The following is a 13419-nucleotide window of genomic DNA, read 5'->3' as shown; positions in this document are numbered from 1 at the left end:
TAGTTTTAAAATTTGGTCATAAGTTATAATTAAACATATGAATATGAATAATTTAAATTTTGTCAGGAGTAATGGTACCGTGAGATGATGTCTTTTAATTTTTCAGACATTTAAAAATTAAATTATAGTTTCAATAAATTAATTAATAAATTTTACTTAATGAATTATTGATCTAAAAATATTAAATGATAAATATTTCGTAATTTATCCAGTGGTTAATAAAAGTTTTTAAAAAAACTAAGAAGTCAACTAAGAAGTCAACCGCTTCGAAGGCATCCATCCTTTTGACATTTCCAATAAGAGGAGGGCATTTATCTAATTATGCCCCTTCGTCTCTATGGTCTACTTCCTTCCTCTCGCTCTTTCCCTTTTCCCCTGGACTTGTTACCGCCACCGCTTTAGCAGCAGAAGGCGTGAAGGGCCTGAGGTTGATTTCTTCGTCTTTTCCTCCCAATTCTTCTCGTTCACTCCACAATCTCTATTGAGTTATTTTCCCACTTCGATGGATTTGATGTAGTTGTTCTCAGAATTTTAAGCTGCTGGTTTTTTTTTCTACCAGATTGTAGTAGTGAAAAAAAGCATTCTTTGGCGACCATGGCATTGAGGAGGAGAATGCCTTCTTCCTTTTTTTGCTTTGGCTATTTGTTTATTGAGTTGGTTGTGCTCCTGGGGGTGCTGGTGCAGAGCCCTTTGGCTGGGGGTAACGGGGTCTTTAGGGTGCGTCACAAGTTCCTGGGTCGCAGCCATACCGTCGGCGATCTTCGAGCTCACGACCGGCGTCGTCACAGCCGGATCCTCGCCGCTGCCGATCTCCCCATTGGAGGCGTTGGTATCCCCACCGACACCGGGTTGCTCTCTCTCTGTATTTGATTTCTAGCTGCTCTTTCTAGAACCGAATTTGATCCTTGTTTTTTTTTCTTCAAAAAATTATTTTCCCCCTATTTTTGGGCGTTTTGGTGGGGTTTATAGACTCTATTTTGCTGAAATTGGAATCGGGAACCCGTCGAAAAATTACTACGTCCAAGTTGACACAGGGAGCGATATCTTGTGGGTGAACTGCATCTCTTGCACCCGGTGTCCTCTTAAGAGCGACCTCGGGGTATGAAAAAAGAAGTGTTTTTGAGTTGTTGCTAACTTCCTTTGGCCTCTAATAAAAGTGAGTCTTGGACTTGGTTGCTGCAGCTTCAATTGACGTTGTATGATCCAAGGGCCTCGGCAAGTGGGGATTTGGTCTCATGCGATGAGAAGTTTTGTGTATCCACTTATGGAGACATTCCAGGCTGCGTAGCAAACTTGCCGTGCCAGTACAGTGTGCTGTATGGTGATGGGAGTTCCACTACTGGCTATTTTGTGACAGACACCATCCAGTATGACCAAGTCTCTGGCAACCACCAAACAAAACCGGTCAATGCAAGTGTTACATTTGGGTGCGTCTCTCCTATTATCTGCCAATTTGATATTTGATGCTTTTAACCAATATTTCTGCACTCAAGGATTGGGAATTACAGGCTTAAACCGGTCATCACATACATTTTCTTCTTGGCATGTTATGACAGGTGCTTAACCTTGGTGTTGCTTTTGCCTGAAGTATAGTTTTAACGCTTTTCGTTCTACCTGGTAGTTCCCTCCTAACATTTTTTAATATAAGTACTATGATAGAAACATAAGGATTGAATGGGTTGGTCCCCTTGTGTCTGATAGTTTCCCATCACTAAATGGTGTATTAGGTCCATCACTAGGAAAACCAATGTACACAATTGCAATTATTGTGTTTTTTCACACAGACTATCATGGGCATTTCTGTTGATATACTGAAAAGTTTGATTTCTGCTTGTTTGTCCTAGGACATCTAGCATTTGATGTTGCTAGGAAATTGGTAATGCTTAGATGCCAGTGACTAAGAAAATGATGCTTCTTTTTTACAGTTGTTGAAACCACAACAACCAACTACCTGTAAAGTGAGAAATACAAAAATGTATAGAAGAAAACGACACAAAATAATGCAAAAATAGATCAACAAGAGAACATCTCTTGTGGATCGACAAGACTTTGCATCATATTTTTGCTACATATTGTAGGATCAAGATAAGCGCCAAAGGGAGTTGGGTGAATAGCGCTTATAAAAAGTTTAAGCAAAAATGTAAGGAAAATAAATATTGATTTTTTGAAATCAAGATTAATTTTGAAATCAATTTATAGTTTAAGTTAGAAAATAAACAAAAAATAAGAGTGACATAGATTGATATTTAATGTGGTTTGGTAATCCCTAGGTTCCTATTCCATGGCCTAGTGATTCGTTATGTGAATTATTCCTCGTCAAAATCCCACTATATTTTCTCCTTTCTCAAAACCTTTTGACGGATAGATCTTTACAAGACTTGGTTAAATAATTAAATATAAAAATTTAAAATACTGAACAATAACAAGTAATAATAATGATATCTTAAAGAAAAATATACCAAAAGTCAATATCAAATTGTTTGAATTGTGAGATCTTCGCTACCTATGGAGAGCTTCTAAATGCAAGAGAAGAGAGCTTGTATATGCCTTTTAGAGAGCTTTTGCTTCTTAGTTGATGCTCTTGATGAGTAGGAGAGTCCTCTATTTATAGTTGTAAAATGGTATGATCTGGTTGACCAACTTAACACTTTGGTTGATCAGGGTGACCCTAGTTGACCACTTTGCCATTCCGGTCGACTTAGTTCATCTGTTCAGTTGTCACATATATCGCATCATTTGGATCAGCTACAAACTATGTCACCTAGTCGACTAAATATTTCATGTAGTCAACCAAATAAAAGGCAACTCGATGTACAAAGGTCTTGTCAATGCAGGATGCCGAGGAAGGTTTATTATACGCAATCTTACTTAACATTGCAAGAGACTATTTCTATGACTCGAACCTGTGATCACTAGGTCACACAACAACTTTATTGTTGCACTAAGGCTTCCCTTCCAACCAACCCAAAATTTTTTTATTTGATCTGAGTTCCTCCATTATCAAACGAGGAAGGGGAAAACCAAAAAAGACTTGGTTAGCAACAATAAAACAAGATAAAATTTATTTAAATATAGATGATGATATAATAGGAGATAGAGCTCAATAGCGTAAAAGGATTTATACAGCCGACCCCACGTAGTGGGAAAAAGTTTGGTTGTTGTTGTATCCGAGTTCCTCCATTATCCTAGTGCTGATTGCTAACACATCATATGGTTCACCATTTCTATTCATCCGGTCAACCAACCCAAATAACTTTCGAGGCTGAATCTTATTAGTGATTGTTTCCCTTGGCTACGTCAATGGTTGACTAACTTATCATATATGTGTTTTGTTCATAAATAATGCATAGGCTTTTTAGTTTAGTTGATTGTGCCAACGTTATCACATAATACTTTAATGTTTATGTAAATTAGCCCAAAATCTTCTAAAGTATTCATCATTATAATAGTTGAGCTATAAACTTACCCATTGCAATGTACTCAGCTTCAGCAATCGATAAAGCAACACTTAGATAGGTGGCATCTCCAACTAATTAGAGAAGAATCTAATAGCCGGCATCTCTCATTGACACTTTTTTTTTTGTCCAACTTGCAGCGCATAGTAGAAGTCAAAGTACCCAAGTCAAAATTTTCTTTCGTAAGGTACCATGATCCAACATTAAGAATACCCTTGAAATAAGATTCTTTTAATGGTAGATAGGTGGGACACTTTGGCACACATACTGCAAACAATCAATATATCAGGTTGGCTAGCACTTACAATGGACTACCAATTGCTCTCCTATAATACTTAAGGTCCACTAGTTTTCGTTCGGGTTCATGGTCTAGTTAGTTTAAAGCCATAAGCGTGGCTATTTTTTAGCATTTTCATCCGAAAACTTTTAATTAGTTTTTTTTGCATACTTAGTTTGGTGGATCTACCTTCTTTAGTTTGTTTAATTTGGAGTCCAAAGTAAAAAAGTTAGATCACCTATAAAACTCATCTTAAATTCACTTTCCATTTTAAATTTACTTAAGAACATAGTATTTGTTGAACTAAAGATTATGTCATCTATATATACTTGTGCAATAAAAATATTATTGTTGTAGGTTTTAATAAATAAGGTTGGGTCAATTTGTCCACACTTAAATCTTTAGAAACTAAGTATGTTGACAACCTTTCTCACCAAACCCTAGGTTCTTATTTTAGTTCATCTGAGGTCCTTTTTAAGTTTGAATACATGATTAAGGCAATTTAGATTTTCGAAACCTTGTGGTTATTTAACATAAATTTCTTCTTTTATGAACCCATTTAAGAATGCGGGCTTACCATCCATTTGATATAACTTAAATTCCTAATGGGTTGCATAAGCTAATAACATCCTAATAGACTCAAGGCTATAGGGACATAAGTTTCATCATAATTTAATTCCTCTACTTAACTAAATCTAGAGACTACTAATCATGCCTTGTTTCCGATTACATTTTTGTTATCATCTAACTTATTTCTAAAAACCTACTTAGTATCAACAATAGTTTTATTTTTAAGTTTTGGTAGTAAGTCCCAAATTTGATTTCTATCAAATTGTGCTAATTCTTCTGGAATGGTTATCACCCAATCATGATCAGGCAATGCTTCATCTATAATTTTAGGTATAATTTAAAAAACTTAAGACTACTTGACTTAAATTTCTATAGAATAACCTAGTCGTTACTCCTTGGTTTGTGTCATCTAAAATTTGTTTAGGTGGATGACTAGAACTAGAACACACTCTATGCACCCTACTGGATTGAGGTTCAACTTGATTTGTTTCTTCATTTTGTTGACTTTTAGATTCAATTTTAGTTTCAAGTCTAATTTTGTTAGTCATCTTTTGCTCCTCTAGATTAGTGTTTCCTAGGATTAGTTTTTTAAAATCTACCTTAACTTATTTACCTAAGTCTTGGTTTATTTGAGATTTTCTTGGGTAAGTTTTGGTGTGTTCATAAAAAATGACATTGGCGGTTGCTTTAACTTTTAAAGACTTCTTGTTATAGACTCTCTGCTAGCGGTTGAGTATCCAATGAAGATTCGTTCATCAGACTTAGTAGAACATTTTCCTCAGTTGTCTTTAGTGTTTAAAATATAAACTTCGTATTCAAACACTCTCAAATGTTCCCGATGTTGTACATAATATGCAACATTAACTATCTTGGTCCAAAAGTAACCAAGAAAGGTGTATTCATTTAGCATGGTATTGGCTGCTTCTTGTAGGACTCAATTTTTCCATTCTACAATCCCATTTTGTCATGGAGTTTAGGGTTATTCTCCTTCACGATCACTTCTTATCTTCTTAATTTTGCTGTTTTTCTTATTTTTAACTATTTAAAAAAATTGGGTAAATTTATCTAAGGCTTCATCCTAATGTTTTAAAAATTGAACCCAAGTGAAATGTGGAAAGTCATCAATTATCATTAAGCAATATTTGCCTTGACTCCATGACTGTCAAATAAATCTGTGTAGTAATTCTAGAGTGCAAGTGGTTTTGGTTTGATTAGTCAATTTATGTGTTGATATGGTTTGCTTACCTTCTTGGTAAGCATTAGAGACCTTGTCATTAGTGTAAGTCAACTTATGTAAACCTCTTATTAAGCCATGTTTACCTACTTTTGAAAACTGTCTTAAGTAGATGTGAGTCAGTTTCCTATGTCCCAATCATGGTTCCTCTTGTTGTGTTATAAGACACTTGAGTGAGGAACTAGGTAGGTTGATCGAGTACATGTTTTCTTTTCTAACTTCTATCAAAGAAGCATCAATGTACCTAGTGTGCTTTACCACACACTTGGTGGAGTGGAACTCCACTTTATATCTAATATCACACAATTGATTAATACTCAGTAAATTAAACTTAAGAGTTCCAATAAACAAAACTTTTCAATATTAAATTCTGAGCATAGTTCGATGTTACTTGACTTGAGCACTTTTAACTCACCATTATTGCCCAAGGACACTGCTCCTATGCTCTTGAGCTTGAGGCTGGTAAACTTTCCTTTGTCTTTGGTCACGTGTCTACAACACTCTAGCAACCATTCCTCTATTTCTTGCTGATCCTGCATTCAAATAATCTATGTTATTTTGGTATCCAATACTTGTTAGTCTTCTTTTATTAACAATAAATTGCTTGGGAATCTAACCTTTAACAATTCTAGAAATATAAATAGGCTTCCTGCTAGCAAGAGATATGTATGACTTTTATTGTGCATTTGACTGAAATCAAAGTCCAACATTATGATACACAACATGTTAAGACCCAAGTATAATGTTTATGTACTTGGAGTCTAATATGATGAACTTGTCTAAAGTTTTCTTCAAATATTCAACTTAAAGTTTTAAGGAAGAATTCTCTTCCTCGGTCTTTCGGAGTTGACGTTCCTTCTTGAATCTTACCGCTCTGTTTACTTGAGAGTACAGATTCATTCCCAGAAAATTTTCATCCGTTTATTTCACGAAGAGGATGGATTTTATATCCTTTCCGTTTATTAGTTATAAAATAACATATGGATGGATTTATAAATCCATCCGCTGATCCATTTGTGAATATAATTTCATCCACCCAAAATCGGGCGGAACACATTCCTTCCTTCATCGATGCATCACAACTCTCAAACATTGGCACGGGCTGCACTGTGCGGGCGTTGGCCTCGCTCGGCAGCTCGCCCTATCGACCTCGCACAACCACCTCACTTGGGTGCTCCTGCCTTTGGTCCGTAAAAGCTTTCGAGCCGTTGCTCCCCTTGATCAGTATGGAGGAGGAGAGGAAGTGGAAGCCAGATGGAAGTAAGAAGTAGAGGAGCAAGGTAGATTTGGATCAGAGAAAGAAGAGAAGAAGCTTCCCTAAAATACATAGAACATTAAGTCCACACTACTCCCGTCCGAAGGCATGGGACGCGGTCGATGATGAAGGGATTCCAACTATTTATCTTCGTCTCGCTGGCGAAGGGCAACTATCCAGTAGGGGCAGCCTCACCCTCGCCACAAACAGCGGGGGCGGTCTTGCATGACCATCTTGCACTCGCACTGAGTAGCAGGCGGCTTGCACTTCCTCCTCGTGCGGTTACGAGCCACGGGCAGCTGTATAGCGCCGCAAGGCGGTGACCACTCATGCAACCTTGCTTATGTTTCTTTCGTTTCGTCTTCCATCTCTAGGGATTCTTTTCCTATCCTTTCTTTTCTTTCCTTTCTTTTCCCTTCCCGTAGAGATTTATTTCCTTCCTTTCTTTCCTTCCACAATCCACACCTCTGAGTAAACAAAGCATACAAGTGGAAGAAGTTAAGGTGGTCTCCCCCTTAAGGTCTTTGACCTACTTAAGGAGTGACTTGATCCTGTCCTTGAATTTAGTTGATGTATTTGTAAAGCATGCTATAGTTTGCTATAACTTTTCTACTTGTGGATCACATACCTCATCGGCAGACTCTTTTGAATCGCTGAGTAGATCATCGTCTTCAAACCATCTTCTAGTAGAGACTCAAACTCATACTTTTAAGCTTTAGCTTGAGCCATGAATTAATGCCATGTGTATGGTGGGATGATTTGGCTCATCCTCTTTTGACTCTTCAGAAGATCACTCGTCTCAAAGTGTCTTAGTGGCTTTAAGGGTCTTCTTTCTACACTTCTTGGGTTTTCATCTCTCTTATCTTTGAGTTGAGGACATTCAGATTTGTAATGCCCCTTTTTGTTACACCAAAAACATGTAACACTTGACTTTGACTTAATGCTTTTGGTTTGAGTAAATTATTTGGCCTTGTTCTGAATTGAGGTTGTCACAACCCTAAAGATTGTTAGGGTCGTTTGTGCTGGGGGCGGGTGAATAACTTGCCGCGCGCTTGTTGCCTGCTTCGTGATGGTGATGTGCAGCGGAAAGAACACGAAACAACAATACAACATTAACAAGTAGGATTTACTTGGTATCCACCTCAAGAAGAGGTGACTAATCCAAGGATCCACACGCGACACAGACTTCACTAACAAAAATACTCCTTCTCGGTAACTACCAGAAGTGGAGAAACCTCGTACAAGACTCACCCAAGCATACAACTCAACACAAGATGAAAATACAAAGAATACAATTGAAAAACCTTTCTTTTTGTTCATTTGCTGCTTGTAGATGCCTCTTGAACCTTGGAAGTGCAACAATACTTGTGTCCAAGAGCTTCCAAGAACTGGCGGTGAGTAGTTGGAGAAGTCGTGTGAAGATTGGGAGAAGAGTTGCGTGTGAAAAGTTGTTGAGAAAAACGCTCGCAACGGTTATATACTGTGTGCTCCAACGACTCCCAATCGATTGGGCTTCGTCCCAATCGATTGCCACGTCACATCCCAGCCATTACAGCCATCCATCGCTTGCATCCTGCGCAACGGTCGAATCCCAATCGATCGGCCGATCGATTGGGGAGGCTTGAATCGATCGGCTGATCGATTCAGCCTTCCTCGCATACATGCATGAGAAACATCCTCCAATCGATCGCCTGATCGATTGAGACCCATTCTGTGCTTCCGACATTTCTTCCCAATCGATCAACCGATCGATTGAGATGCTGTTTCTCGTAACATTGTGCTAATCGATCGGTTGATCGATTGACCTTCCCTTGACTTGCTTAAACCAAGTCTAGGGTCCCCATATCTAACTTCCGGTCAACCGTGACCTGTTGAAACTCCTCATGCCTAGCATACGGTCAACCTTGACCTGTTGGAACTTCTTCACCAAGTGTCCGGTCAACCCTTTGACCCACTTGGACTTTTCTCCTCGTGCCAAATGTTCGTTCAACCTTGACCCACTAGGGCTTTCCATCTGCCTGACTTCACTCACCATGACTTTCACCTACCTTTACTCACCAAGACTTTCACCTACCTTCACTCACTAGGATTTCCACCTGGCTTCACTCACCAGGATTTTCCGCCCGACTTCACTCACCGGGATTTTTACCTGCTTCACTCACCAGGATTTTCCAACTGTCTCGTTTCATTCATTAGGTCTTTCACCTGGCTTCACTCACCAGGATTTTCGCTTGTCTAACCTCCAGTTAGGACTTTCCCAGTCAAGTATCCGGTCAACCTTGACCTACTTGATTCTTTTTCACATCAAACTGATCAATCCTTGACCAAAGGGGAATTGTACCAACAATTTCTCCAATCGGACGATTGCATCTGCAATCTCCATGTATTGTCAAACATCGAAACCCAAACATCGAGACTCAAGTTTGAGCCAACTCAAGCTTAGTCAACCTGGTCAACCTTGACCTAGGGGATATTGCACCAACAAAGACTTCCATCCTTATATGAGGAATAACTTATGCTCGGACAATATGCATCATTGTCTCAAATAGTGTTGTAAATGGCGGTAGGCGGTGGCGAGGCGCCATCATCTCGACCGCCTAGGCGGTTAATTTTTTTTATTTTTTATATATAATATTATAAATTATCATTATTCTTTATAATATTTACTTTTAATAAAATATATTAATTAAAAATTTAATCTAAATATTTAAAAATAAATAATAATAATATAATTTTTTAAATATATATTAAATTAATGGGATAATTTAATTAGATTTTAATTAAGTTTATTTAAATTATCCTAATCATAGCGGAGTTGTTTAAAATTATTAAACTAAAGTTATTTAATTAAACTCTAACTTACCTATATACCCTGCTTCGGTAGGGCAACGAGTCTGGCGTGTTGTTAGGACTATGCGTCGAGGGAACTAATAAGTAATAACATTAAAAAAAATTTACAAGAATGTATATAATTTTAAAATATGAATGCTAGTATAATTTTACAAGAATGGTTACAAGAAGAAAATTTTACCCGGAGTTCGCAACATTCTTGTTCGTTTTGCTACTGGAGTTCCAAATTCTCCTTCAGCTTTATTATACAAGTCCAATTGGATGTTTGCTTTAAGACGATCATCAGAAGACAACATCCTATCCATGTAAGTATACAATCTATCTCTAACTTCATCACAATCAGAAAATCTTTCTTCATAACGCAATTGCGGGTTCAAATAGTACCCGACTGCGTGTAGAGGATGATGAAGTTGTGGAGTCCATCGTGAATCAAATTTTTTTCAAATGGGCTTGTATTTTTTGTCAACTCCCCCACAATTAAATTTTATTGTGTCTTTTGCCTTATCCATAAGTTCATAAATATATCCCATGGCCGATCTCTCCTCCGAATCAACTTCCCTTAACACACTTACAAAAGGAACAACACTCTTAACACAAAATGCAACCTGTGGCCAAAAGTTGGGATCATTAATAACAATTCTCTTCACGACCTTCCCCTGAGTTGCTTGAGATAGTGGTGAACTAACCCAATCTTCGGAAGCAAACATTTGTTCAAGTGGCCTTTTAACCTTATACATACTCTGAAGAGTGAGAAATGGAGTAACAAAGCGAGTAACAGCGGGACGGAGAATTTCTTTACCGTTTGTATACTTTCTCATCAAAGAAAGTATAGTCCCATGACCATAAAGGAACTTCACAACCATCTTAGCTTGCTCAATTGTGTTAGAAAAAATCTTCAACTTTGCAATATCCTCCAACATTAGATCAATGCAATGCGCCGCACAAGGTGTCCACCAAATTCTATGTCTAGTCTCCATAATATTTTTCCCCGCCTTAATGCAATTCGAAGCATTATCTGTGACAATTTGAATTACATTTTCCTCTCCCACCTCATCAACAACATCATCAAGATATTTAAAGATCAATTTTCAATTTTTAATAGAAGCTGATGCATCAATAGATTTCAAAAAGAAAGTGCCGGCGGGACTATTTACCAAAAAATTGATCAAACTTCTATTCTTTCCATCCGTCCAACCATCGGACATAATAGTGCATCCATATTTTTTCCATGCTTTTTTTTGCTCCTCATATATTAGGTTGATGCCATCAACCTCAGCTTTAAGTATCCAAGTGCTTAACTCATGCATTGAAGGAGGCTTGAACCCTCTTCCATATTCCGCAATGCCTTCAACCATAGGCAACCAATAAGGATCATTCACAACATTAAACGGAAGTGCGGCAGAGTAAATAAAACGACCAACTCTACGCTTCACATCAACCAGTAAATCTTTTTTGTATGTCGAATTTAGGGTTGTTTGTCGAGGTTCGGAACTAACAAATCCATGAAGGGTATCTTTACCTTTTGATTCACCACTATCAGAACATCCAATTGAATTTCCCCCTACACTTCCAACTCTTGATAATTGCGTACTCATATTCGGGGACCTTCACCAATCTCTCGTAACAATTCGGTTTGTTTGCTTTTAGATGCTCTAATTTTGTCAAGTGATTCTCTAATTTCTTTCTTAATATCATCCGGAACACTAACACAAGGTGTAACCCCTTTATGAGTTTGAGCTAAATGTTCCTTCAAGCGAGTAATCCCTCCATTCGATATATGATGACAAAATTTGCACCGAACAGATTTCCCCCCTTCATTTTGATAACAATACTTCCAACCAATATCTTTTTTACCTTTTTTTGACAAATTCGTAGACATTACAAATTCCAACTAGACAATCAAAATCCTAGAAAAACAAAAGAAAAAAATCAGAACAAATAATTAATTAATTAGAAAAAAATGGGAATCAATCCAGGCATCTAGATCGATCCAAGGAATTGGATCGATCACTAGATCGATCCAGGGCAACCCTGGATCGATCCAGATACCCGACTTCTGGAAATCGCGAAATCTTTGCTCCTTTGAGAAAAAAAATGAAGAAAACGAAAGGAAGGAGAAAAGCTTACCTCCAATCGCTGTCCCTCGCCGCCGCCCATAGGTCATTGCTCGCTGCTCGCCTCTCGCAAGTTGTCGCTCGCCGATCGCCGCTTGTCGCCTCTGCCCTACCTCGACGGTCACGATTCGACTCTCCTTCGCCCTACCTATTGTGTAAGCAATTTGCAATTATAGCGCCCGTTATGGGCTGCTAGGTCATGATAGCGCACGCTATGTGCGCTATCTACGCTTTTGTCCCGAATAGCGTGGGCTATTCGGGACAATCGCTAATCAGCGAACGCTGCAGAGCGTTCGCTGATCGTAGCGCGCGATAGCGTGCTATGTAGCGCGCTATTCGCCGCTATTGAAAACCCTGAATTATACACATGATCAAGTTGATTGAATGGCTAATGAAGTTGACTAATACAATACCAGGTTAATTGAACACCCGATGGGTCCGCACCTACTAGGTCTGCCAATTCCAGATCAATAGGGATGACAAACCCCCTTGTACCTTCGTGTAGTCTATCAGTTGGGTTCCATACCTTAAATAGGTGTAAGGTATAGACTTTATGTTGAAATAACACTTACTTTCTATTGTTGCTTATCTTTATAGTTGTATTATCTTCATTTTCCCTTCTGTAATCAACATTTATGCTGATTCTTTTTTATAATAATTTTAATGCTACAGTTGTGGTGCTCAACAATCTGGTGATTTGGGTTCATCGAATGAAGCACTTGATGGGATTCTTGGTTTTGGCCAGTCAAATTCGTCCATGCTTTCACAATTAGCTTCTGCAGGAAAAGTGAGCAAGATATTTGCTCATTGTTTAGATACTACAATTGGAGGAGGTATTTTCACCATAGGACATGTAGTGCAGCCGAAAGTGAAAACAACACCCTTGGTACCTGGCCAGTAAGTAATTATCTGACTCATGAACATTAGTGGTTAATTTCCCTTTTTGTTCTGTTTTGTTATAAGCTGTTGAGGGATTGAACCTGTTCATAATGAGATAATATAATGTACAATTATTTCCAACAATTGATTCTTTAGATTTATAGTAAAATCTGATATTTTACATGGAGCTGTAACATAAATTTATTTCTAGTTAGATATTTTTCTTTTGGAAAAAGTATTATGCATTGTCCTGTGAGATTCAAAAATATCTGGTTCCTCATCCTTTATTTATTCTACCATTTGGATTATATTCAAAGATAAAATGCTAAATTAACTGTTGGAAGCCAAATTGTCTAACTATAATTTCAAAAAAAAGAAAAATCAAGTTGTAGAAAATCATGAGCACCCATAGAATGTAGAATTAATCACTTTTAGATTTTAATTTATGTCTATCCATGAGTAACAGATGCATGTAAATTGGTGTCCCCTTGTTAAGGATAGGTAGACAGAGTAAAAGCCTCTGATAGTAACTCCAGTTGCTCCTCGACTGTAAATGCTTTAGCCTAGCTAGTGCAGGTATTCCACTTTTTGTACTTAAAGTTTCTTTCAGAGTTACAAACCTTGTTTTTTAGTTTAAGAATTACTATTTAAATCTTTTTCTTCTTCTTAGTTTTACTGTTAAATCTTATATTTTTTCTTCTAAGATTTACTGTTAAACATTTATAATTAAAATAATATGATAGCGATTCTTCTTTTTAATACTGAGTTAATAACTAGTTATTACA

General features: G+C 37.6%; 1 protein-coding gene across 2 annotated transcripts in view; it reads left to right on the top strand.

Moving 5' to 3' along the window:
- Positions 1–324: 324 nt before the first annotated feature.
- LOC121968286 (aspartic proteinase 36-like) overlaps positions 325–13419 on the top strand; it is a 34635-nt gene continuing 21540 nt past the window's right edge. Inside the window, exons 1-6 of one of the 2 annotated variants that reach the window (XM_042518726.1) lie at positions 325–427; positions 560–848; positions 970–1099; positions 1183–1427; positions 1509–1556; positions 12428–12652. In XM_042518726.1, coding sequence (XP_042374660.1) covers positions 595–848; positions 970–1099; positions 1183–1427; positions 1509–1556; positions 12428–12652 — 902 coding nt within the window. In that variant the 5' untranslated portion in view covers positions 325–427; positions 560–594. The remainder of the gene's footprint in view (positions 428–559; positions 849–969; positions 1100–1182; positions 1428–1508; positions 1557–12427; positions 12653–13419) is intronic. The other variant, XM_042518731.1, reaches the window with a different exon arrangement.

Source organism: Zingiber officinale, chromosome 1B (genome assembly GCF_018446385.1).
Source record: "Zingiber officinale cultivar Zhangliang chromosome 1B, Zo_v1.1, whole genome shotgun sequence".
NCBI lineage: Eukaryota > Viridiplantae > Streptophyta > Magnoliopsida > Zingiberales > Zingiberaceae > Zingiber > Zingiber officinale.
This window is presented reverse-complemented; position numbering and strand designations above follow the sequence as displayed.